The 25,450-nt window shown below is 44.1% G+C and overlaps 1 protein-coding gene across 8 annotated transcripts in view; it reads left to right on the top strand.

Annotated features, from left to right (window-relative positions):
- The window catches only part of KANSL3 (KAT8 regulatory NSL complex subunit 3), an 88,203-nt gene that overhangs the window by 26,934 nt on the left and 35,819 nt on the right, over positions 1-25,450 (top strand). For 3 of the 8 annotated variants that reach the window (XR_009054868.1, XR_009054867.1, XR_009054866.1), the window contains exons 12-23: positions 154-217; positions 660-860; positions 1,068-1,224; positions 2,695-2,772; positions 4,209-4,400; positions 4,867-4,951; positions 5,487-5,617; positions 6,501-6,610; positions 7,015-7,237; positions 7,613-7,746; positions 13,185-13,235; positions 15,872-16,022. Coding sequence is in view for 5 of the 8 variants with exons in the window: in XM_057743603.1 (XP_057599586.1) it covers positions 154-217; positions 660-860; positions 1,068-1,224; positions 2,695-2,772; positions 4,209-4,400; positions 4,867-4,951; positions 5,487-5,617; positions 6,501-6,610; positions 7,015-7,237; positions 7,613-7,746; positions 13,185-13,205 (1,396 nt within the window). In the remaining 3 variants the exon portion in view is untranslated. Of the gene's footprint in view, positions 1-153; positions 218-659; positions 861-1,067; positions 1,225-2,694; positions 2,773-4,208; positions 4,401-4,866; positions 4,952-5,486; positions 5,618-6,500; positions 6,611-7,014; positions 7,238-7,612; positions 7,747-13,184; positions 13,236-13,952; positions 15,707-15,871; positions 16,574-25,450 lie in introns of those variants that run through there. The other 5 variants (XM_057743601.1, XM_057743606.1, XM_057743603.1 and 2 more) reach the window with 4 other exon arrangements.

Genomic DNA, 25,450 nt, shown 5'->3' with positions numbered 1-25,450 from the left:
GGTTCAGAAAGATTGCAGACCTGCCTGAGGGCTAACATAGTCTTCCTTCTTGGGTCTAGAAAATAACCAACACAGAAGAGAAATTCATTCTTATTTCCATTTGTTGCTGTGGAATGTTTGGAAAGTAAACATTTCCTCTTTTTTGTTTCTTAGAATAAGCAAAGCAAAGAAAAAAACGGAAGGGTTGACTCAGAGCATGGTGGACAGATGTATTCAGGTACACAGTTGCTTTATGTGGTTTTCTCAGCTAGGCTTGCTTTTCTGTAACGTTTTAGGCACAGGCTTGTTAGCAGCAGCCTCTTGACTCTAAGGAGGATGGGTATCCACTGGGGCCTCTGGTAGGCCTAAATCATAAGCAAAGAAAAGAAGGAAGGAGAGAGGGGAAGAGGAAAGTAACAACCTAAGATGTGAGCAAAGCATGAGGGGAGGAAGGGCTCATTGGAGGAGTGGTAAAGTGCTACCACCCCAGAGCATTGCCTCACGGGCGCAGGCTTCTGCTGGTCCTTGACTGAGGCTGGGGTTTGTGCCAGGCTTTGTGTGGTAGGAGGGACCAGCACATTGACATCAAAGCTGAGGTGAATCAATTTTAGTAGAAACTATTGGGAAGGTTCCTGTTCTCCGGACAAGGACTCAGAGCCCTTGACCCCTCTTTACACTAGGATGAGATTGTGGACTTCCTGACTGGAGTACTCACTCGTGCTGAGGGGCATGTGGGCTCTGAGCCTCGGGATCAGGATGCTGAGAAGAAGAAGAAGCCCCGGGATGTGGCCCGCAGAGACCTGGCCTTTGAGGTCTCTGAGCGGGGCAGTCGACCTGCGTCACCAGCTGCCAAGCTGCCTGCCTCACCCTCGGGCTCGGAGGTAACGCAGGCAGGGAGGGAGCACTTTTGCTGTGGAATCGGGACGGCAGAGTTGGTTCCTTCGCTTCCTGGGGATGCTTGTTGGCCTTGCTGGGCCTGTGGGTTCCTATGAGGGGAATTCCTGACCAGGGAATTCCAGGGGGACTTGACGATTGACAGTCAATCCAAATGACATTGGCTTGGCCCTTGTCCTTCTTAATCTACTCAGGATCTCTCCAGTGTGTCCAGCAGCCCCACCTCCAGTCCCAAGACCAAAGTGACCACAGTGGCCTCTGCCCAGAAGTCCAGTCAGATCGGAAGCACTCAGCTGCTGAAGAGACACATGCAGCGGACAGAGGCTGTGCTGACCCACAAACAAGCCCAAGGTATAGCTGCCTGGCCCAGTGGCCTCTCTCGAGTTCTGTCTTCTGCAGTTGATGTCATGTAGCAGTTGGAAACTGTTGGCATCTGCAGCTTTTTCCAGACATTTCTGACAGGCAAAATTAGGTTGAAATCAATACCAAGGGCTGTTTTCAAGGGTAAAATATCACAAAAGGTCTGTGCATTGGTGTGACTGTACAGTTCCACTAATTATAGCTTTGTCTTGGTTTTTGGGGAAGTTAGGCTTTATGAGCTGACTACATGTATATTGGCCTCAAATTTTTTTCTAACTCTCGGCCCTGCCCATCCTCTTCTGCAGTCAGGGAGCTCTCCGGGTCCCGTGATTGGCCATGTTCAGTAGATTCTAGGGCAACTCCACTGGTGTCGTGACCTCCATTTGTTTTGCCCTTGAAGAGTTAAGATTCCCACACTGGGACTTCCGGTTAAGTTTTCAGGAGTCTCTGCAGATGGGTTTTCGGTTAGGCTGGGAAACATTGGTTTGGTTGAAATCAGAGTTTGGAGAACAGTCAGCATGACTTCAGAAGCTGTGGAGAAGGCCTGTTCAGCAGGTGGGGAGGGGAGCAGCAGCAGTGGCTCTACCCCTGCCCCACTTTGATCCAATTGAGCGGCCCTGAGGTGAGGCCTCTTGGGCATTGGTGTCTGGTGATGTATCCAAGCGCGTGTGTCATCTCAGGGTCTCAGGTGCCTGGGAAGAGGCAGCAGCCAGAGCTGTCTGTCAAGTAGAGGCTCGGAGGAGACAGGGGGCTCCTCTGCTCTCTTCCCCTGTGTTTCATTTAGTGGAGCCAAAGGATCAGGACTTAGACCCAGTCCTCTTACGAGGTTGCTGTAGGATGGTGCTAACAAGGAGCAGAAGTGTGTGTGGATCAGTGAAGACAAAAAAGAGGCCAGGCCCCTAGGGTCCACGTGGATGCTCTGCGTCCCGCATCTTCTTCAGTGGTGGCCAGAGCTGAGTTCCAAGTGGGAGTTGTCCCCTTCGGCTTTTGATGAAGAGAGAGCCAGCAGTTTGCCGTGCTTCGGGAGGCAATAATCAGTCGAAACTGTAAGGAGTTCTGGAAGGCTGACTGGTGAGCCAGGTTCGAAATGGGACCAGAGCATCACGGAGAAGAGCCGCAGTGTGCAGCCTGGCTTCCGCAGAGCCCACAGGTGGAGCAGTGAGAAGTGCTAATGTTTATGGGCCCTCACTGGGTGCCTGGCCCTCTTCTGGGCGCTTGATTTGCTGTTGCTCGTGGAATCTTGGCAGTGGCCCCATGAGGCAGGTACATTTATTATTTTCAGTTTGTGGATGAGTCCACGGAGCTGCTAAATGGCAGAGTCAGGTTTCAAACCCACGCAGTAATTCCAGAAAAAGCCCCCATTGACCATTTTCCAGAACATTTTCATATCTTTTTCTTACTCCCTCTCTTCTCCTTTCTCTGGCTGGCTGTGATTCTGTAATTCTTTCTGATTCATTCCAGCGCAGTTTGCTGCCTTTCTGAAACAAAATATGCTGGTGAGGAAAGCTCTTCCTCCCGGCTCCTCCTCCTGTCTCTTTGGTGAGTATTACTCTTTCCTCACCTTTTCACCTTCTGCTCTCTGCTTCTCTCCTCTTCTCCCTCTTATTTCTTCCCCATCCCTGCCTCTCATTTGTCTCTGTCTGGTTTCCCCCTGTTCTTTTCTCTCTACATTTTTCTATTTTCTGTTTTTTTTTCTTTGCTGATCCTTTTGCTTACTCCATAGCCTTTGCTTTTTACCCATTCTTTCTGTTTGCCTCTCATGGTCTTTTTCTCCTTTTGTCTCTTATCGTGGTTCTTGGCTGTGCTTCTACTGTGTGTACCTATAGGCTTTTGCCTGTGAGCCTGAATTTCCCTGTGTTTTCCTGCCCGCCTCTGGTTTCCTGGTTCCATCCTGGCCTCTGTAAGCACTTATCAAGCATAAACCTGCAACTCCTTTCCCTTTCACCCTCCTTCCTATTCTGATTTTACTCAACACATTTATCTCCTAAGCACTCCTTGCTTTTAGCTGGTTGTGGCCTGACTGTGGTCTAGACTAGGTCCCTGTGGCCCCATGGTAGCAACACCCCCCCACCCCCATTTCTCATGCGACTCCTGCCTTCCTCTCTCCTTCCTCCTGCCTTTCCGCCCCTGATTGCCTACGTTACGAAGAAGGACTGGGGCGGGGGGCTTCTACATTTCAGGAGGAGGGGATCTCAGGAAACCTTAAGGATAATGTACGACTCTAGGAGGCTTGGCCATATGCAGGATGAGTCTGTTTGATTCAGTGGAGGGGCAGCCAGTGTGTGAACAGATGGCCTTTCTCTGTACTAGTACACGTGACCTGAGGACTAGGTTGTGACATGGGCCACTGTTGCCCTCTTACTTCTGGGCAGGAACTGTAAAGTTGTCTTGGCTGAGATAATTTGCCTAGTAGTTACTCAAAGCCAGCCTAAAGTCCTGGTGATAATTCTCATTGTCTCCGTTTGGCAAGCAAACCCTCAACCTTGGGCTCTGAGGGCAGGGTGGGACTCAGAGCTCTGTGGGAATCTCCCTTGTAGGTAGGACTGGATAGCCTGCTCCTCTGTTGCTTCTCCGGAAAATGTTTGCTGCCCTCCAGCTGTGTGATGTGGGGGAGGGCATGATAATTGTCACATTCTTTCAGCCCGGGAAGCCCTGTTGAGGTCTGCTGTGGTGAGTCCTCTATTTTTTGATTGGCCTTTGCTAGGCAGGGTCAGGATGTCTTCTCCTTTCTCTTCGTTTCCACCAACTCAGAGCCCCTTCCTCCTGACTCCAGGACAGGGTAAGGGAAGGGGGTGGAGCCATCTTCTGAGAGGGGTGGAGTGGAGTTGCAACCTAGGTGGGCCTGCAGAGGCAAGACTGAAGTGTTGCCATTCTCCTTGGACGTGTCATGGTGGTTCTTCTGGGAGTTCCCACACAGCTGTGCCTGTCGCACTTTTTTGGATTGTGGAGAACTTCACTGCAGCTCCATTTCTTAGTCCCCATTTCATCAGAACAAACGGAGGAAGCCGAGAAAGAGGATCTCAGGGTCCAGCTGAAGCGGCACCATCCCTCCAGTCCTCTTCCTGGTAGTAAGACCTCCAAGCGACCGAAGATCAAAGTGTCCCTTATCTCCCAAGGGGACACAGCTGGAGGGCCCTGTACTCCTTCCCAAGGAGGAACTCCAGAAGGTGAGTTTCTCTTGGCTTGTTTAAATAAACACTGACTGAATCGTCACAGGCACATGGCATTGCCCTCCTGGTGGTTACTTGCTGGGTGCTCAGCCTCTCCTTCAGTGTGACAGGCCCCCAGAAAAAGACAGCAAAGGTTGCACGTGGGAAGAAAGAGGGCAGCAGCCTGATCTGAACTAGGATCAGGGAGGCAGAATGAGAATCAGAGGAAGCTGTGGATCATTCAAAGCATCAAAGTACATTCTGTTCTTTTTTGGTTCCAATTAAAGACAATAAAATATTCCAGAAGGTTTAGAAAGTAGAAGGAAAAAATAACCCCAACTCTTCCCACTCTAATGTAGTTATCCTTCATTTTTCATCTTCTAATCTTTTCCATAATATTTTGCATTTAGCCTGGGCTCTGGAACCCTGAAAGGTCAGGACCAAACAGGACTGACCAGTAGCCTTGGGGTTTTCTGTTTTGCAGCTGCAGGAGGAAAGCCCGTCACCATGACACTGGGGCAAGCTTCCGCAGGGGCCAAGGAGCTCACAGGGCTTCTCACCACAACCAAGTGAGTCTGTCTGTTCCCTTCTTTCTCGTCACCTTTTCGCTGGTCCATTGAGTGCTTTGGGAAGATGGTAGATTCTGGATTCTGTCCGTTTTGTGAATATGACTTTTTTTTTTTTTAATGTTTATTTGGCTGCTTCGGGTCTTAGTTGCGGCACACGGGATCTTCGTTGCCGTGTGCAGGATCTTTAGTTGCGGCACATGGGATCTAGTCCCCTGACCAGGGATCGAACCTGGGTCCCCTGCATTGGGAGCATGAAGTTTTTAGCCACTGGACCACCAGGGAAGTCCATGTAAATGTGACTTCTTTCTGAGTGGGATGCCTTTCCTTTGAGTCAACTCAGAGTTCATTTTTACTTAAAGTATACAAAGCATCCTGTAGCTCTTGTTTCAGGGCCTGAAGTCTTTCCTTTAGGCCTGACTTTTAAAAAGACTAGAGGCTGGATTCAGAAGGTGGGATGAAGAAACTAAGTTCTACTCTGGACCCTCCCTGTGTTTCCATAATCTTTAGATAATGGAGCTCCTGTTTTTGTTTCCAGGTCAAGTGCTTCTGAAGGGGGAGTCTCAGCCAGCCCAGTGTCCTCAGTGGTCTCCAGCAGCACCACGCCCAGTGCCTTGCACACACTCCAGAGCCGCCTGGTGGCCACCTCTCCTGGCAGCTCCCTCCCAGGTATCCAGTAGCTCAGCATTCCCTGCCTCCCAGCAAAGTCTTTTTGGGCTGCTGCTGGAGGGTGGTCCTGGGAAAGCATTGTGGAGCTAGATCTGGAGGATGCTCCTCGGGGTCTCAGGCTTGTTGTAGAGGCTTGGCTTGAAGCTGGCACTAACTTTGAGGTGGGGAGTTTGGGACCATAATATCTGTAGTGAGTAAATGTCCCAGTCTGCAGGTAATGTCTCCTGTACTATAAGGAGAAATAGCTGGTGGGAAATGTATATACTGGTTTCATTTTATTGTTTTTAAACACATCCAGTTGAATAAACTGGAAATGGTACTCTACTGGGCATTAGCACAATGAGACATTTTTCTGCCTCTGCTTGTCTCCTCACTGTCCCTGCCCTCACCCTGCACTGAAAGGCTAGTTGCCTGAGCCCAGCAGGGCCAAGGCACTGCAGGGGCCCTGACCCTTCCAGAGGACCTTCCTCTTTGCTTTGAGGCCACTGGACTGTGTGTAAAGTGAAGTGTAAGTCAGATACTTGGAATTCTTTAGGCTTAAAAAGTCCTTCCTCTTCCCTGGAAAGGTGGAATAGATTTTTGAAAAGTAGGATTCATATTCTCCTTGGTTTTCCTAAAACTGTCCAAAATGTAGGACAGGTGGTTTGGAGCAGGTTGGGACTTACAGAGTGAATTCAAGGCAGTGTATCAGGAATAGAACCTTTCCTCATGTGGGCGACAGGTGTGCGTGCTTGGGGAGCCCTTGTGGCATCTTTCTGAGAGCACTGGAAATGTCCGAGGGGAAGAGCGTTGGTGTCTTGGGTGGTTGTTGAGGGTGCACGGGCATAACTGCTCATGGGAAAGTGACTGAGCCTGTGCTAATGTCTGCTGTATCCTCTCCTAGGGGCCACATCAGCCAGCAGCCTCCTCCAAGGCCTCAGCTTCAGCTTGCAGGATATCAGCAGCAAGACCCCTGCCCTCCCAGCAAACCCCTCCCCTGGACCAGCCCCACAGGTGCACATCTGCCTTCCACTGGGCTGGGCAGGTGTGGAAGGAGGCCTCCTCAGCTTAGTTGGTTTTTGCAGGGACTCTGGGTCAAGGACAAATAGCCTTCTGACTTCATGGCTGGGAACTACCAAAGGTTAAGGCTTCACCACTTATTACTAAGTGACCTTGGGCAAGTTTCTTGATCTCTCTGTATCTTTGTTTTCTTGTTTGTAAAATGAGGATAATGATAGTACCTTCCTCACAAAGCTTTTCTGAGGATTAAATAAGATACTATATGGAAAATGCCTGGCAGTGTACCTTGCATGTGGTAGGCACTCAATACGTAGTAGTCATTAACAGTATGGGCCCTCCACACTCGACCGTTGCTGTTGGCAACAGCTTCTGATCACCTGGGCTTGTGTGTCCCACAGGCCACCAGTGTGAAGTTGCCCACCCCCATGCAGAGCCTGGGTGCCATCACCACGGGCACCAGCACCATTGTCCGTACCATTCCTGTGGCCACCACTCTCTCCTCCTTGGGTACCACTCCTGGTGGGAAGCCCACAGCCATCCACCAGCTGCTGACCAATGGGGGCCTCGCTAAGTTGGCAAGCAGCCTCCCTGGCCTGGCTCAGATCTCTAACCAAGCATCAGGTGAGTCTCTCATGAGAACCGTGGGGACTCCCAGATATGGGATCTTCCCCCAAGACCTTCCTATCTCTCGTGGGCAAGGTGTGATGTTGAACCCAACCCCACAGGGTCCTGGCCTTGACCCTCAGGGATTCAGCTGTGTGGGTCCATCCTGCAGAGAGGTTGAGAGAACACGGGCTGTTCCTGTTGCCTTTCAGACTGAGTTATAGGGCATAGATGACCCAGCTGGGGAGGAGGCTGAGGCGGGAGGCTGAGGGGGGTGTGTTACGTGGGGAGGAAACTTCAGGAAAGGGAAGTGGAGGCTGTAACAAAAAAGCCTACTACTCTGTCTCTGTCTCTCTCTCTCTCTCTCTCTCTCTCTCTCTCTCTCTCTCTCAGGCTTGAAGGTCCCCACCACCATCACTTTGACGCTACGTGGCCAACCCAGCCGAATCACCACGCTGAGCCCCATGGGCTCAGGAGCTGCCCCATCAGAGGAGTCCATCTCCCAGGCGCTGCCCTCCAGCTCACAGGTGAGTCTGCCTGGGAAAACTGAGGACACAGCCTCCAATTTTAGGAAGCTTGGGGCCAGCTGGCTAATTGGAGGAGCTGGACTTGTAGGCAGACCGGATGCACAGCCACACTCAGAGTTTGTAGCTTTGTTGTTGGGTTTTTGTTTTTGTTTTTTAATTGGGGTGTAGTTGATTTACAATATTGTGTTAGTTTCACGTGTACAGCACGGTGATTCAGTTATATATATTCTTTTTCAGATTCTTTTACCTTATAGGTTGTTATAAAATACTGTGTATAGTTCCCTGTGCTATACGGTAGGTCCTTGTTGGAGTTTGTAGGAGTTTGTAGCTTTGTGAATGAGCAAGTCATGGACCTCTGAGTCTCCTTTTCTGTAACACTCCCTGGATTGTTGTGAGGATTAAATATGTTCATATATTCAGTGCCTATTTAATGTTTCTGTTTTCTTCCCCTCTCCATCCTTTTCTCCTCTCATTCTTGGTTTCATCATTCAGAGGTTGGGTAGAGGCTAATCGGCTAATACTCTTTTCTTGGACCAACGACTTTCCAACATTGTGCCATTCCAGATCTTTGCATTCATTGCTGTCTTTTCAGGGCACAGTTAGGTTTTTACATACCTAGAAGTCACCATCAATTTCTCTTAGCTGATCTGATTTCCATTATGACCTTTTCAAGTAAAATGTTTCTAATCTTAAATGGTGATCTGAGAGCCACTCAAAAATCAGAGGTTATCCACTATGTAATGACAGAGAGGCGATTTCAAAAGACTCCAAGAAATTATAATTGAAAAATAAATGCATAATAAATGTCAAATAAAAATAATTAATTATAAAGATAAAAAAAAAAAAATCAGAGGTTAAAGAAACAAAATAGCTTGAGTCCAGTAGTGCATGTCCTTTCCTTCGGTGTCCACTTTTCAGCTGAGGCCTCCTGTGCGGGGCCGTTGCTGTGCAGGCTGCCCTGACTGAGGGCCTGACCCTGTCCCCTCACTCCCACCACACCAGCCCTGCTCGGGAGCTGGGCACCTGTCCCTGCCCAACTGTTTCAGGAGCTCTTCTGCCTCTTCCTCTGTAGGGGACGGTACTGCACAGAGGTTGTTACCTGGCAATCATGGGGGTCAAAGCTATCCTTCCCTACCTTTGCGAAGAGAGGTGAAGGTGTTTTTATTTATTTTATTCCCGATTTTTTAAATTACAAAAGTAATTACACTTATTTTAAATAATGCAAATATTACAGAACAATATAATTTAGAAAGTGAAAGTTTCCCATGATACCACTCCCAGAGATGATATCCCCTGGTAGCTTAATATGCATTCTTCTAGATTCTTTTTCCTATACAGAGTACTTTATTTTACTTTATTTTTTGACAAAAAATGGATCACAGAATATGGCTATTTTGTAACCAGCCTCTGTTTACAAAACATGTTGTGACATGTTTCCCTGTTTATTACATAGAGAGCTATCTATTGCTTGTCGGTGGCTGCCTAGTATTTCACTGGGTGGATGTACAGAAGCGTATTTCACCAACTCCTCTTAGAGAGTTAGGTTATGTTTTGTTTTTTGATATTATAAATAATGGTACAGTGAATACCTTTGTTCATGATTTTTGTGTACCTCTGGGAGGTTTCTACAGGCTAGAGATCAGTAAGTGGAGGGTTGGTTTGTCTGACACCTGGCTGACTGCTGACTAATTGCCCTTCAAAAGATTTGCTCGTTTACAGTTTAAGCCACCTGTTTTCCTACACCTTTGTTAATTGTGGAAATCAGTATTTTGAATTTTATTAATTTGATAGGTGAAAAATGAAATTGTTTTAACTTGTATTTTCTTCATTGCTTATGAAGTTGTGTGTCTTGTGAATTGCTTGTCATATTCTATATCTATTTAATTCATAGCAGCTTTATATATGCAGGTGTTAATCCTTTATTTATTATACAAATTGCGTATATTTTATTCGTCAATTGCTTATATTTTTTCTCTATTGAAGTATTAAGCACTTGTCTTCTAATTTTTGTTTCTGAATCTTTTATCAAACAGACATTAAAAATTTTTTATGTAGTAAAATCTTCAAATTCTTGCCTTTATGGCTCCAAAGTTTTGTGTCTTAAGAAAGCTCTTCCCATTGCAAGAATATAATCTTTTTGTGTTCTTTAAAATTTTTATTTTTAAAACTGTGGTAAAATTTACTTACATACAATTTACCATTTTACCCTTTTTTAGGCTTACGGTTCAGTGGCATTAAGTATGTTCACATTGCTGTGCAACCATTACCACCATGCATCTCTAGAGCTTTCCCATCATTCCATACTGAAATTCTTTTTTCTGTGTTTTCTTATATTGCTTTTGTTCATCTGCTTACCTTAGTCGTTCAGTACACTTGGAGTTTATTTTTTTTATGCTAAGTGAGGTAAGGATCTAACTTTATTGATGAGTCCATTCATCCTTCCTCTCTTCATTTGAAATCAGCTGCTCTCACATTCCAGATTACTGTACACACAGGGCCTGTTCTATACCTTTGACCTGTCTGTTTCTATACTAGCTTATTATTGTTTGAAATGCAGGTTCTCAAGGAAGTATATCAGTTATGTTTCTAGTTTGCTAAGATCATCTTTATTCTCTTCCTGTCTCTCTTTTTTTTTTTTTTTTTTATTAATTTTTACTGGTTATGTTGGGATTCTTGCTGTGTGCAGACTTTCTCTAGTTGTGGAGAGCAGGGGCTGCTCTTCCTTGTGATGCTCGGGCCTCACGTTGCAGTGGCTTCTCTTGTTGTGGAGCACGGGCTCTAGGCACGTGGGCTTCAATAGCTGCAGCACGCAGGCTCAGTAGTTGTGGCTAGGGCTCTAGAGCGTAGGCTCAGTAGTTGTGGCACATGGGCCCCGTTGCTCCGAGGCATGTGGGATCTTCCCAGACCAGGGCTGGAACCCGTGTCCCCTGCATTAGCAGGCAGACTCCCAACCTCTGTGCCACCAGGGAAGCCCCCTCTTCCTTTCTCTTGATAATGAGTTTTAAATTTTGCTCATTGCCCTTTTGAAATCAAATGAGCTGAATGAGCATAAACATTTTCTTCTAATCAGTTAAAATGATGAATTACTTTTGAAGATTTCCTAATATTGAGCTGTCTAAATTCCAGGTTCAGTAGCTTGTTCAGTTTGTCCTATTTTCTTTTTTTTTTGTACATGCCTAAATTTATTGTGCATGTATAGGAAACAAGACTATCACAGGAGAACAAAACAAAAAAAGAAAGAAGGCAAATGCTTCAGAGGAAAAGCATGTCTAGTCTTGATTTGCTTTTATTTTACTTAGGATTTTGACCTCTATGTTTATTAGTAGGATTAGCCTATAGTTGTCTTCCTCTCCACCCTTGCTTTTTTGTGTCCTTTCCTTGTCCAGTTATATAAAAGAGACGATTCTATCCTTATAGAATGAGATGGAAAACATTTTTTTTCTCATATTCCAAAACATTTATATAGGACAGAAATTGTCAGTTTCTTGATAGTTTGATGGAAATGACCTGTAAAGCCATTTGGGCCTATTTTCAGGCAGTGTTATCCTTTGCTGATGCCATGTTAGATGCACGGCTAGGACACAGATCCCCACCATGAGTTTCTTCCTCCTCTCTTAGGTGATCCTCTTCAACTTGCTCTGGCCTGGGGGAGCTAGGTAGAGTTGAGAAGAGAGCAGAGATCATTGAGAATCCTTTTAAATCTGACTTCTGCCTGATGGTATTAACTGGAGAGCTTAGTTTTTATCTTAGTAAAATGGGTGTATAAAATTACTAGGAGGGTTCTAGTGGTGATTGTTTTCTTTTAGACAAAGGAGGTGTTACGAGATTAAGACTTGCTGACTCAAAAGCGTCTGACGATTACCTCAGTGTTCAGACTGCGAGACAATATGATATCAGGGAAAGCACAGGCCCTCTGTCTTGAGCTAGCTATGTGATCCTGGGCAAATCACCTGACTTTTCTGGGCATTTTCTCATCTAGTCTAGTGAGGAGGTTGGTGTAAGTCAGTGGTTATTATTGTGGGATTAGTAGGGGCTGTCTCAGAATCTCCTCAGGCTCTGGGAAGATGCATTTTTAAAGGTTGAGAAACAAACCACCCATTTTTGATGTTTATAAGACAATAGGAAGTTTGACACTGACTGGATAATTGTTAATATTAAGGAATTGTTACCTTTTTAACGTGTGATAATGGTTTTGAGAAATAATCTTTTTTTTTTAAATTTTTGGGTTATATACTGCAATATTTATGGAGAAAATGAATTTAAAAAGAAAAAAGGTTGTGAACACTGGCTAGACTTCTCTAAGTTCTCTGCAAGCACTTAATTATCTGTTTTGTTTCTGGTGGTGATAAATATTTACTGTGTGTTTCCTTAACGGAACTGGACCATTATGTACGCCCTACAGCTGAGAAGCTGTGGGAGGAAGGGGAGAGACAGAGACTGTGTCGTGCCCTGCATCAGGGTCCTGGGAATGGATGGATACCATGACTGTAATCACCAGGTTTTTCTCCTCTCTGGCCCCACAGTGCCCTTGTCAGGTTGGCAGGCACTGTCCTCCCTCTAGCTGTCCTCCCAGCCAGGGGGCATTGTTGTAGCACCTGCAGCAGCCCCGGGCGAGTGGCTGAGAACTCCAGAGAACTTCTGGTTCGGATGCAGTACTCGCCTGTACACAGCCAGCCCGCCTTTGGGCAGGGTGAGCAGATGGGAGGCAGATCCTTTCAAGTTTTGATTATAAAACCCTTCTTCATTCTTCCTCTCCTGTGTCCTCCATCTCCCCCCCACCCCACCCCCATTGCATCCTCAGCTACCTCTTAGGAGTTTTCCAAAGATGAAATCTAGAGAAGTGGGGAAAAGCTTTGTGAAAAAAGGCCAGCTCTCTCTACCTTGCCTCCTTCTTCCTAAGCTGCAGGGCTCAACAGTTGATGGCATCTTCCACAGCACTTAAAAAATGGACGAGACCTAAAACAATAATATTGTCAGTACCATCATGGAAAACTTCCCTTCAACTCTATCGCCCATAACAATTCACCTGTTTCCTTTTCCCTGCATTCTTTTATTGTTCTTATACATAATAATAAGAGCTAATGTTTGTGATTGAACACTGACTGTAGGTGCTTTATGCAGATTGTCTCATTTAACCTCATAACAACCCTGGGGAGTAGGTGCTGTCATCTCTGTCTTACAGAGGAGGGAAAGGAGGCTCAGAATGTAAGTCACTTGCCCTAAAAAGTGGTAGAGGTGGGTCTCTGACTCTGTCGTCCATGTTCTTCCTATTCATCAGTTTGCTACTAGAACACATATTCTTGTGCATCCAGCCTTTTCTCTATCGAGCATTATTTCTTTGGAATAAATTCTCAGGAGTGGGATAATTGGGCCAAGAGGGTCTGGGTGTGTTAACCTGGGAAACTTTTGACCGCTCTTCACTACCTCTCCTACCACAGCGCCTGCCTCCAGCACCCTGAAGATGCCATGGATATGTCCTCCTTTACCAGGTTGGTGATGGCTGCTGCATGATGAGGCCTGGGCACATGTGCTGACTGCTGAGCTGTCTGCTTGTCTGAAGACCTCCTTAAGATGGTCATTTTTGCCTCTCTGCCAACTGTCTTCAGGGTTGGGCCTCTGGGTATTATGTAACCATTAGGCAAGGTGATATGGCACCAGCAAGGGGGGCCTTGTCCTCTAGCACCTACAGGTCTGGTTCCCAGAATCTCCAGGTCCTCAGCAGATCTGGCCTCAGCAGGATCGGAGGCACTCCTTTCCCAGCATTAGCTATAACTTGACCCAGGTAGCAGTGTTGGACTGCTCACTGCATTTTAATAAAGGACTTCCTCTTCGAAGTCTGTGATGGCCCGTACCAAGTTGGGAGGAGACGTCCATGTGGTCTGGGGCTGTAGGAGTTGGGATTGAGAGCCCTATGCTGAGGACTGGGATCATCCTGGCCCACTGGCCGGTGGTTCAGTGCCAGAAGGGCTTGTTTTGTACATCACTTGTTGCCTTCACCAAGCAGCCATGCAGCTCCCTCCTTAGGAGCCACATTGAATACTGAATACCTGCTGAGACCTGGGAGTTCCTTATTTCAAACCCACGTTAGGGCACAGAGAACTGGGCTGTCATCTTTCAGTCCCTTTGGCCACTTATAGATGTGGGGAACAGCAGTCGCCAGGAGATGAAAGCTGGCTTCTTTCTTTTTTCCGTCATGCTTTGGGCAGTTCTTGTATCCAGGAAGCCTGCAGGTCCGGAAGGGCTGAGGAAGAGGAAGGGAACAGCAGATGAAGTGGCTTGAAGGGCGTGTCAGTGGCGAAAACGATCTGGGCTTGAGGCTTTGCATCTGGTACCTAAGGAACCATTGGTTCAACTGGAGATGAGAAGAATTTACCAAGCCAGAGGAAAGAAACCCCAACCCCTGAAATTTCTGTCTCCAGTGCTTGAAAGTGGAACAGGGATAATTGCTAAGTTAATATCTTGGCTGTCCCATGAAGCTCAGGCGTTGGGACAAGGAAGACCATGCTTCAGTGTTTCTGTTTCAGCTCTGTGCAACTTTTTGTCTTCTTGTTTAGAAGTGGGAAGATTATTGGCATTGACTCTGCTGTGCAGGGCTCTGGTACTAGCCTGAGCCCTGGAGGTGGAGGTCCCTGGAGAAATGATCACTGAAGATGGAGCTCTGAGCCCCTCCTTACCTCCTCACAATACTTGTATGCAGAAGCATTTTAGATTTGGCTTAGAACCTGTCCTCCAGAGCAGGCTCCTTTCCCTTCCATACTCTAGAATGTTTCCAGCCACGGCGATAACTAATGCAACCCAGATATGACTCTTTAGTATCTGTAGGCAGGGAGGGCCCACAGCTTGCCATGGCTGGACTTGTGGTCCAGTGTCCTGACCCATAGTACAGCATTTATCCAAACTAGGCCACCTGCATTCAGTCCAGGAACCTCCCCTCCAGTATGAGTGGCAGCCAGGAGGGAGTACACAGTGTGCAGGAGTCTCAGACAAGGCAGATTGGGGTGGTACAGGCAGGGCCAGGGGTGTATATGATAGGACTGGTGTGGGCAGATTATATACCATAGCCTCCCTCCCTGATCTCCTGCAGAGCTGGTTTTAGCAGTGATTCACACAGAATTAGGCTGCTTTCCTGCATTAGCTGGCAGGTAACTGCTTTCTGAAATTCAGGAGGCATTTAGTAAGTTTGAGGAAGATAAGAAATCTGAAAGAGACATCCAGAGTCAGGGGTTTAATAACTTTACAGGTAGGATAGTAACACACCAATAGGAATTGAGGACAGTGAGACTGTGAGACCATGTGAAGTTTTAGGAATCATTCAGGACAGAGGTTCCTGAACAGCCCATTCATGACTTAGGAGTGTAGTCTAAACAGCACTGGAGGGGCTGCTCCTGAAAGATGCTGGCCCTGTATGTGCTGGGGCCAAAGGAGAAACTAACGCATCGTCCTGGATTTGTGTAAATCCTAGTGTGCTTCCTGTGGATGATTTCCTGAGGCCTGGGTTGTACATCTTGAAGAATGCCAAAATGAGAAGGGAAGTTGTGAGAACATTGATTCTTCTGCACCATGGAGGGACAGGGTGAAGCGGGAAGTGGTTGAAGTCAGTAGAATCATGTTCCCCAATTCCATACTTCTCCAACCACACTTCTTGAAGTATAAAAGGAAGCTTTCAAACTCTGCCTATCACATAGCAAACCTGGAGTCCATAACCTCAGAAGGTGTTGCTACTGGCTGAAAGTGTGGAAGGATCAAGAGGGCGTTAGCTAATATCTTGGACGACAGATGCATGTTGATGCCTTATGAAAGATGTCCTTGTTTTGAGAAGAGGTCACTGATGGAGGAAGACCTCTCTGTCTTTGGCTCCACCACTAGAACAGTCTTGGGCTGGATGGGTTATAGAGCTAAGCTGCTGTGACAGTTCTGTTCTTCCATTAGCCAAAACAATAAAAGATATAAATAAAAGCAAGTTTGGATTGCTTCAACATGTTTTTAGTTGACTTCTTATATTTATTCTGGTAACCACCCAATTGAGTGGCACAGAAAATAAAAGCTAAGATATTGTGGTAAATCTAGTGATCGTCTTACTGTTGCCTGGAACCACGAGGTGGGTACTGTAATTCCCTTTTTACAGGTGAGGAAACTGAGGCACAGAGAAGTCACACAGCAGGAAGTAGCAGAAGCAGGACTGAACCCAGGCAGTCTGATGCCAGTGTCTGTTCCTCTACTCTGCACTGTGCTGGGGTTCTGAGATGGGAGACGAGAAGTGGAGATTAGCACAGGAGGTGAGCAGATGGTGGCTTGGCATTCATGTGACCCCTTTCAGTTTACTTCCCACCAGGCCTAGAGTGATTGCTGCTGCCCTGGTGGGCTCTTGGCTATGCCTGAGTCAGTAGGAGGGGTCCCTTGCCTTTGGTCCTGAGAGATTGAAATCCCTTGGCACATCCTATACCTCTATGCCCTCCAATAAATAAATAATGTTAGAGATGAATGAATGAATTCCAACCTCCGCATTATTTGTAAACTTGTATCCAGGAGGACTTCCTTCCTGTCCTTAAATTGCAGGTCTCTACATTAAGCATTGGAACCCTCAATGGGTGGAAACTGTAGTTCTGGTATACTGCTTGGAGGGTCTAATATGCATGAGCTCTCCTTGTTTCCATCCTTAATAGAGGCCTGATCTTTCCCTCACTTTCAGCTGTGGTCTCACTGACTTGGGTGGGTTAGATGAAGTGAGAGATAAGGATCAGATTGTTTAAATGATAGCTGTCTTAAACTTCAGCACAGTAGGGACAGGACCATAGCAAATTACGGTGCAGAAGAAATTTTGTTAACTTTTTTTAAGAACTTTTATTGAGATATAATTGACATACAATAAACTATATATATTTAAAGTATACAATTTGATATATATTTTTTCTTATTAGTAAGGTATATATGGCAATCCCAATCTCCCAAGAAATTTTGTTTTTATCTCCCTTTCTAAAGCGTATGTTTTAGTCAGGGTTGATGGTTACAAGAAGCAGAAACTATTCACCACCCAAATTAGTTCTGAAAGGGAATATTCTCTCTCAGTTGGCATTTTCACTGACAGGGAGCCTGGTAGTTGCTGCTACTTGCCTCATGACGTCAACTGACTTGGAATTGGTAGGGACCAGTTTTCATCCTGTTGTCACAGGATTTTTTTTCATCTCTTTGTGAATGGCCAGTTTCTGTCTTTCAGTTCAAATTCTGAACACAGTGAACCTGATTGGCTCCGTCCTACTTCTGGGTTGGTACTTCTTATCCTGTCTCACCCCAGTCTAATAATAGCATCCAGAGGATGAAGTCATGTGGTTTCTATTATTGTCTTTCTAAGAGAGAATGGATTAATTAAAAAAAAAGGGGGCTATTTGGGGAGGGGGGAGAGGGTGTATTTACAGTGATAGCATAGGGAAGTCCCATGTTCACTTCATCCAGTTTCCCCCAATACTTAAAGCTCACATAACTATAGTACAATATCAAAACCAAAAAATAACATTGGTGCAGTGTGTGTGTGTAGTTCTATGGTATTTTATCCCAGTAACTATAATCAAGATACAGAACTATTCCATCTCCACAAAGATCTCTTCCATGCTACTCCTTTATAGTCACACCCATCCCCTTCCCCTTACCATTCCTAACCTCTAGCAACCACTAATCTTTTCTGCATCTGTGTGTAGAATTATGTATAAATAGAATCGTACAGTACATGACCTTTTGAGATTGGGTGTCCATGCAAGATGTGTGTTTCAGTAGTTCATTTCTTTTTACTGCTGAATATGAATGTTCCATGGAATGGATGTGCCATAGTTTCTGGAATCATTCACCTATTCAGGGGCATCTTGCTTGTTTCCAGTTTGGGGCTGTTGCAAATAAAACTGCTATAAAGCATTTATAAGCAGGTTTTCGTATGAACATTAGTTTTCATTTCTCTGGAATAAATGCACAGGAGTGTGATTACTGGGTCATGTAGTAAGCTTTTATTTTTAAAAGTAACTGTCAAACTGTTTTCCTAAGTAGCTGTACCATTTTATATTCCCACCAGTAACGTAGGAGAAATCCAGTTTCCCTGCATACTTAGCAGCATTTGATACTATCTCTGTTTTTTGTTTTAGCCATTCTCATAGGTATGTTGTGATACCTCATTATGGTCTTTAAAATTTGTTGAGGTTTGTATATGGTCCAGGATCTGGTGGTCTATCTTGGTATATTTTCTGTAGGCGCGATTCTGTCAGTTGACAGTATTATTGAGTTCTTATACCCTTGCTGATTTTCTGTCAAGTTGTTCTATTGGTTGTTGAGAGGGTGGTGTTGCAGTTTCCAACTATAACTGTGGAATTGTCTCTGTTTCCTTTCAGTTTTTGCTTCACATATTTTGCAGTTCTGTTATCTGGTGCACACCATTTCAGATTTCTATGTATTTTTGGTGAATTGACCCTTTTATCATTATGTAATGTCTCTCTGTACCTGGTAATTTTCTTTGCCCTGAAGTTTATCTGACATTCACATGTCACATCTGATGTCAATCTGTTTTTTAATTGGTGTTGTTAAGACCTTTTTTACTTAATGTAATTATAGATATGTTAGGACTTAAGTCAGCCATTTTTAGTTTTTGTTTTGTGTTGGTTCTCTGGTTTTTGTTTTTGTGTTTCTTTTTCCTGCCTTCAAGTGATTTCCTTGAACTTTTTTTTTTTTAGATCATTGTTTTGATTTATCTATAGTGTTTTTGAGTATATCTCCTTGAATAGCTTTTTCAGTGGTTTCTCTAAATGTTGCATTATATACACATAAGTTATTACAGTCTACTTGTATCCACATTTTACCAGTTTGAGTGGAGTGTAGAAACCTGTCCTCCCCTTTTATCCCTATATGTTCTCCCACCTCTAATATAATTGTATGTATATGTTGAGAATCACGTTAGACAGTGTTCTCAGTTTTGCTTCAAACATAATTTAGAAAACTCGAAAGGAGGAAAATCTATTGTATTTATTTATTTTTATTCTTTCCATTTCTTTCTTCCTTCCTGACATTCCAAGACTCCTCTAATTTTTTTTTGGGGGGGGGGTACACCAAGTTCAATCATCTGTTTTTATACACATATCCCCATATTCCCTCCCTTCCTTGACTTCCCCCCCCCCTTGAGTCCCCCCCACCCTCCCCTCCCCAGTCCTCTAAGGCATCTTCCACCCTCAAGTTGGACTCCCTTTGTTATACAACAACTTCCCACTGACTAGCTATTTTACAGTTGGTAGTATATATATGTCTGTGCTACTCTCTCGCTTCGTCTCAGCTTCCCCTTCACCCCCACCCCCTCCCAAACCTCGAGTTCTCCAGTCCATTCTCTGTATCTGCGTCCTTGTTCTTGTCACTGAGATCATCAGTACCATTTTTAGATTCCGTATATGTGAGTTAGCATACAATATTTGTCTTTCTCTTTCTGACTTACTTCACTCTGTATGACAGACTGTAGTTCTATCCACCTCATTACATATAGCTCCATCTCATCCCTTTTTATAGCTGAGTAATATTCCATTGTATATATATGCCACATCATCTTTATCCATTCATTTGTTGATGGGCATTTCGGTTGCTTCCATGTCCTGGCTATTGTAAATAGTGCTGCAATAAACATTATGGTACAAGTTTCTTTGGGGATTATGGTTTTCTTTGGGTATATGCCCAATAGTGGGATTACTGGATCATATGGTAGTTCTATTTGTAGTTTTTTAAGGAACCTCCAAATTGTTTTCCATAGTAGCTGTACCAACTTACATTCCCACCAACAGTGCAGGAGAGTTCCCTTTTCTCCACACCCTCTGCAACATTTGTTGTTTCCAGATTTTGTGATGATGGCCATTCTGATCGGTGTGAGGTGATACCTCATTGTGGCTTTGACTTGCATTTCTCTGATGATTAGTGATGTTGAGCATCTTTTCATGTGTTTGTTGGCCATCTGTATGTCTTCTTTGGAGAAATGTCTCTTTAGGTCTTCTGCCCATTTGTGGATTGGGTTATTTGCTTTTTTGGTATGAAGCTGCATGAGCTGCTTGTATATTTTGGAGGTTAATCCTTTGTCCGTTGTTTCATAGGCAATTATTTTTTCCCATTCTGAGGGTTGCCTTTTAGTCTTGTTTATGGTTTCTTTCACTGTGCAAAAGCTTCTAAGTTTCATGAGGTCCCATTTGTTTATTCTTGATTTTATTTCCATGATTGTAGGAGGTGGGTCCAAAAGGATCTTGCTTTGATGGATGTCATAGAGTGTTCTGCCTATGTTTTCCTCTAGGAGTTTTATAGTGTCTGGCCTTACATGTAGGTCTTTAATCCATTTGGAGTTTATTTTTGTGCATGGTGTTAGGAAGTGTTCTAATTTCATTCTTTTACATGTTGCTGTCCAATTTTCCTAGCACCACTTATTGAAGAGGCTGTCTTTTTTCCATTGTATATTCGTGCCTCCTTTGTCAAAGATAAGGTGCCCATATGTGTTTGGGCTTACTTCTGAGTTCTCTATTCTATTCCATTGATCTTCCTTTCTATTTTTGTGCCAGTACCATACTGTCTTGATCACTGTGGCCTTGTAGTATAGTTTCAAGTCAGGAAGCCTGATTCCACCAACTCCATTTTTCCTTCTCAAGATTGCTTTGGCTATTCGGGGTCTTTTGCGTTTCCACACAAATCGTAAGATTTCTTGCTCTAGTTCTGTGAAAAATGCCATTGGTAATTTGATCGGGATTGCATTGAATCTGTAAATTGCTTTGGGTAGTACAGTCATTTTCACGATGTTGATTCTTCCAATCCAGGAACATGGTATGTCCGTCCATCTGTTTGTGTCGTCTTTGATTTCTTTCATCAATGTCTTAAAGTTTTCTGCATACAGATCTTTTGCCTCCTTAGGCAGGTTTATTCCTAGGTATTTTATTCTTTTGGTTGCAATGGTGAATGGGAGAGTTTCCTTAATTTCTCTTTCTGCTCTTCCGTTGTTAGTGTATAGGAATGCAAGAGATTTACAAGACTCCTCTAATTTTACCATTTCCTTTCTGTTTAGAGAACTTCCTTTAGTCATTCTTTTTGAGAGGTTCAGCTCGCAGCAAATGTTTTTAATTTTCTTTCATCTGGCAATGTCTTATTACTGAAGAATATTTTCACTGGATGTAAAATTCTGAGTTGGCCATTCTTGTCTTTCAGCACTTCAGAACATTAAGCCAGTTCCTTGCTTTCTGATGAGAAATCTGCTATCATTCAAATTGTCTTTTCCCCCATAGGTAAGGTGTTGTTTCCCTCTTTGTGCTTTTGATATTTTTTTACCTTTAATTCTCAGATTTGACTATGATGTGTCTTAGCATGAATTCTTGTGGGCTTATCTTATTAGGGTTCACACAGCTGCTTGAATCTGTAGCCTTGTTTACTCCTTTTTGCCAAATTTGGGGAATTTTTAGCCATTTTTTCAACCCCACCCTCTTCTTCCATTTTTCTAGACACCAATGGCATGAATGTTAGTTAGATCTTTAACATTCCCACAGGGCCATGAGATGCTTCCTTCCCCACCTCCCACCCCCCCACTCTATTTTCCCTCTCTTCAGATTGTGTAATTTCTATTGTCTGTCTTTAAGTTCACTAATTCTTTCCCTTGCCCCTCTATTCTGCTGTTGAGCTTATAGAGTTTTTCACTTAAGTGATTGTATTTTTCAGTTCTAAAATTTGTTTTATTCTTTATATCTTCTATTTTCTTGGTGAGAATTTTTTTTTTCATTTGTCTCAGGTTTGTTCGCAGTTGCGCACTGAAGCATTTTAATGATCACTGCTTTAAAATTCTTGTTAGACAATTCTAATATCTATGACATTGCAATGTTTACCATCTGTTGATTGTCTTTTCTCATTTAAGCTGAGATTTTGCTTGTTCTTGGGATGTTTGTTGAGTGGTTTTTATTGAAATCTGTTGTCTTGGGTATTATCTATGAAACTGTAGATCTTATTTAAATCCTCTGTTTTAGCAGGCCTTGTTCAAGACTGCTCTGGCAGGATAAAGGGGGAGGTTCTTTGATAACTGCTAGATGAGATGGAAGTCTCGGATCCCCACTTTCATTGACACTGGGGTTGGATGGGAGGAGAGCTTCCCTTTACTGCTATGTAGAGGTGGGAATTTCAGCTCCCCACTTAGCTTCTGAGGATGCCAACCCAGCTGGGGAGGGCTACCTCGTTACTCTTCCTCATGTGGCCTCAGTTTACACCTGCAGGGGTCATGTGTCCTTATTACTCCTGGGCAGTGATGAATGTTCTGACTCTTCAGTAGGCTTTTGATAACGCCACTCCAGTTGGGAGGGGGTGTGACTTATTGCCTCGAAGTGGGGGTGCTTGTCCAGGTGAACCATATAATCTTCCATAACACAGTAGGGATGAGGTTGGAGGCCTTATACCATTCATTGGAATAAAAGTTTTGGTTCCCCACTTGGTCTTCTTTGACACCAACCTCCAAATATCTAGACAGTTGAAGAGACCTCATAAAAAGGCACCACACTGAACAACGTATGCTTTCAGAAGCAAATTATTGGAAGAGATGGACCAACAAATTAATATATGATGAATATATGTGAGGAGTTAAAGTTGGAAATTATTAAGATGGAACAACAATAAGAAAACATTTTTAAAAAATAGGAACCAGATAGGAATATTAGTTATGGGAAATATGTAGAATTTGGAAGACATAGCTAAAATTAGAACAAGATAATAATGGAATAAAAGTAGAACAAGATAATGGATAAAAAGTAGGAGAAATATGGCTAAAGAATGTATTAGTGGCTTGGAAGGCTACAATTAGGAACTCTTACAGGCGACATCAAGTAAAGCCAAGAAATATGGAGAGTAGAAGTAGAAATAGTACAACACAATTAAGAGTCTTGGAGACAAAAATGAAAATAAAACTAAGGAAATAGTTTTTTAAAGAATGGAGGATTTTCAGGAATTAAGAGAAAGTAGGCCTCAGTTTGAAAGGCTTCACATGGAGTCCCAAAAGAGAGCAATAAGGAAAACCCACATCTAGACATACTACAGTCAAAGACAGAAAATCTTAAAGGCTTCCATGAAGAAAATGCAGATCCGCAAGGTCTGAACCAAAATCAGACTGCTGTGATACATCTCAGCATGACTCTTGGGCTCAAGAGTCACTCGTTAATGTTTTTTATGTATTCAAGGAAAAGAGCATAGAATTTAAATGTAAGGGCATGATAAAAATGTTCTCAGGTATACAAGGCTTCAAAAGTCTGCCACATACAGACTCATATTGGAAGAAATATTTTAATGTACATAGAAACAGTATCAAGATGGTGGAGTAGGAAAACACAAAGCTCACCTCCCCCTATGAACACATTAAAAAATACATGTGGAACAATTCTCACTGAAAACAAATGAGACTGGCAGAAAGACTCATACAGCTAACACTGGAAGAAAAATCCACGTGGAATTGGGTAGGAAGGAAAGAGAAGCAGTCAGGTTGGGACCTATACCCCTGGGAGGGGACACAGAAGAGGAGAAGGATTACATGGGCTTAGAGATCCTCCTTGGGAAGTGAGCGGTTCATATTACATATTAGGTGCCCCTGGGGTCCAACGCTGGGAGGACACATCCCCTTAGCTGGTTTGAAAGCCAGGGGGACTGACAGCAAGGCTGTAAGAACCCAATACTCCACTCGTGAAGAGTGTGCACATGCTTGCTTACTCCCAAAACAAAGTTGAGGAAGCAGATTGAAACTGCCTGGGGCTCAGGCTGATTTCCTGCGACTGCCCAAGCACACACCCCAGTCTGAGCTGAGTGCCCATTATGGCTCTGCTTATTCCACAGTGAAGCTCTATGCTAGGGTGAAAGCTGCCAAGGCTAAGCACAGTGTGCAGCTGAAGGGGGTGGAATTGGGTCAGACCTAACACAGCATCTGAACAAGGCAATGGCAGCCATTACTGGTGCTTGCAGATGCTGCAGACCAAGAGTAGTCCAGAACTCTGACTACAAGGACCACCCCACTCTGTGCCCTGACTTGTGCCAAGGGCCTGACCAGCCCCTCTTGCTCTAGCATTGCTCCTCTCTGTGGTAAAGATGCCAGTGCTGGACTTCCCTGGTGGTGCAGTAGTTGAGAATCCGCCTGCCAATGCAGGGGACACAGGTTCAATCCCTGGTCTGGAAAGATCCCATGTGCTGTGGAACAACTAAGCCTGTGCGCCACAACTATTGAGCCTGTGCTCTAGAGTCCATGAGCCACAACTACTGAAGCCCCCGTGCCTAGAGCCCATGCTCTGCAACAAGAGAAGCCACTGCAATGAGAGGCTGGTGCACCACAATGAAGAGTAGCCCTCGCATGCCACAACTAGAGAAAGCCTGTGCACAGCAACAAAAACCCAATGCAGCCAAAAATAAAATAAATAAATCTTAAAAATTATAACTTTATTAAAAAAAAAAATAAAAGACTCCAATGCTGGGGTGAGGGAGAGCACACACTTAGAGGAAACAGAGCCAGCTTGGACCTGAGCCTCAGGGCTTCTGCTTCAGCAACTTGGGACCCACCCCCACCACCAGTAGGGTGATGTTGGTCACTGAGTAAGGAGAAGCCCTGGCCCAGACTTGGATCTGGCTCTAGCCCCTTCGCCTCCCCTGCTGCCTCCTACCAAGGTAATTGCTGCCAGCACAGCATGAGGGAAGATGGGACTCCTGCTCATGTTGGATCCAGCTCTTCCACCAAAGCCACTGGGCACATGTAGACTGTATAGGGACACACCCACATAAGGATACCCTTTCAAGACTGTGATAACTGTTTTACCTAACAGTTTACCTTCATAGAGACAGAGAAAGTTAAGCAAAATGAGGAGACAGGAATTTGTTTCAAATGAAAGAACAACAACAACAAAAAAAAAACCCAAAGTACAACTAATAAAGCATAAATAATCTACCAGATATGAGTTCAAAACATTAGTAAATAAGAATGTTAACTGAATGAGGGGAAAGAATAGATGAGCATAGTGAAAATTTTAACAAGGAGCAAGAAAATATAAAAAAGAACCAGTCAGCACTGAAGAATATAATAACAAATGAAAAACACACTAGAAAGAATTAACATCAGACTAGGTGATGCAGAAGAATGCCTAAGTGACCTGGAAGATAGAATAATGGAAATCACCCAATCAGAGGGGCAAAAAAGAAAAAAAAATTAAATGAGAACAGTTTAAGGAACCTTTGGGACAATATCAAGGGTACCAGCATTCGCACTATAGGGATCCCAGAAGTAGAAGAGAGACAAAGGGGAAAAAAATGTATTTGCTGAAATTGTGGCTGAAAACTTATTAAACTAAAGAAGGAAACAGATGTCCAGGTACAGGAAGCACAGAGGGTCCCAAACAGACCCATACCAAGACATATCATAATTAAAATGGCAAAAGTGAAAGAATTCTAAAGGCAGCAAGAGAAAAACAAAAATTAATATACAAGGGAATCTCCATAAGGCTATCAAGTGATTTTTCTGAAACTGCAGGTATAAAGGGAGTGTCATGATATATTTAAAGCACTGAAAGGGGAAAACCTAATCATAGAGTGTTCAACCCAGCAAGATTAGCATTTAGAATTGAAGGAAGGATTAAAACAAAATTTCTCAGACAAGCAAAAACAAAGAGTTCATTAATAGTAAACCAACCCTAAAAGAAATGTTAAAGGGTCTCTT

The sequence above is a fragment of the Hippopotamus amphibius genome, chromosome 7 (assembly GCF_030028045.1).
Source record: "Hippopotamus amphibius kiboko isolate mHipAmp2 chromosome 7, mHipAmp2.hap2, whole genome shotgun sequence".
Taxonomy (NCBI): domain Eukaryota; kingdom Metazoa; phylum Chordata; class Mammalia; order Artiodactyla; family Hippopotamidae; genus Hippopotamus; species Hippopotamus amphibius.
This window is presented reverse-complemented; position numbering and strand designations above follow the sequence as displayed.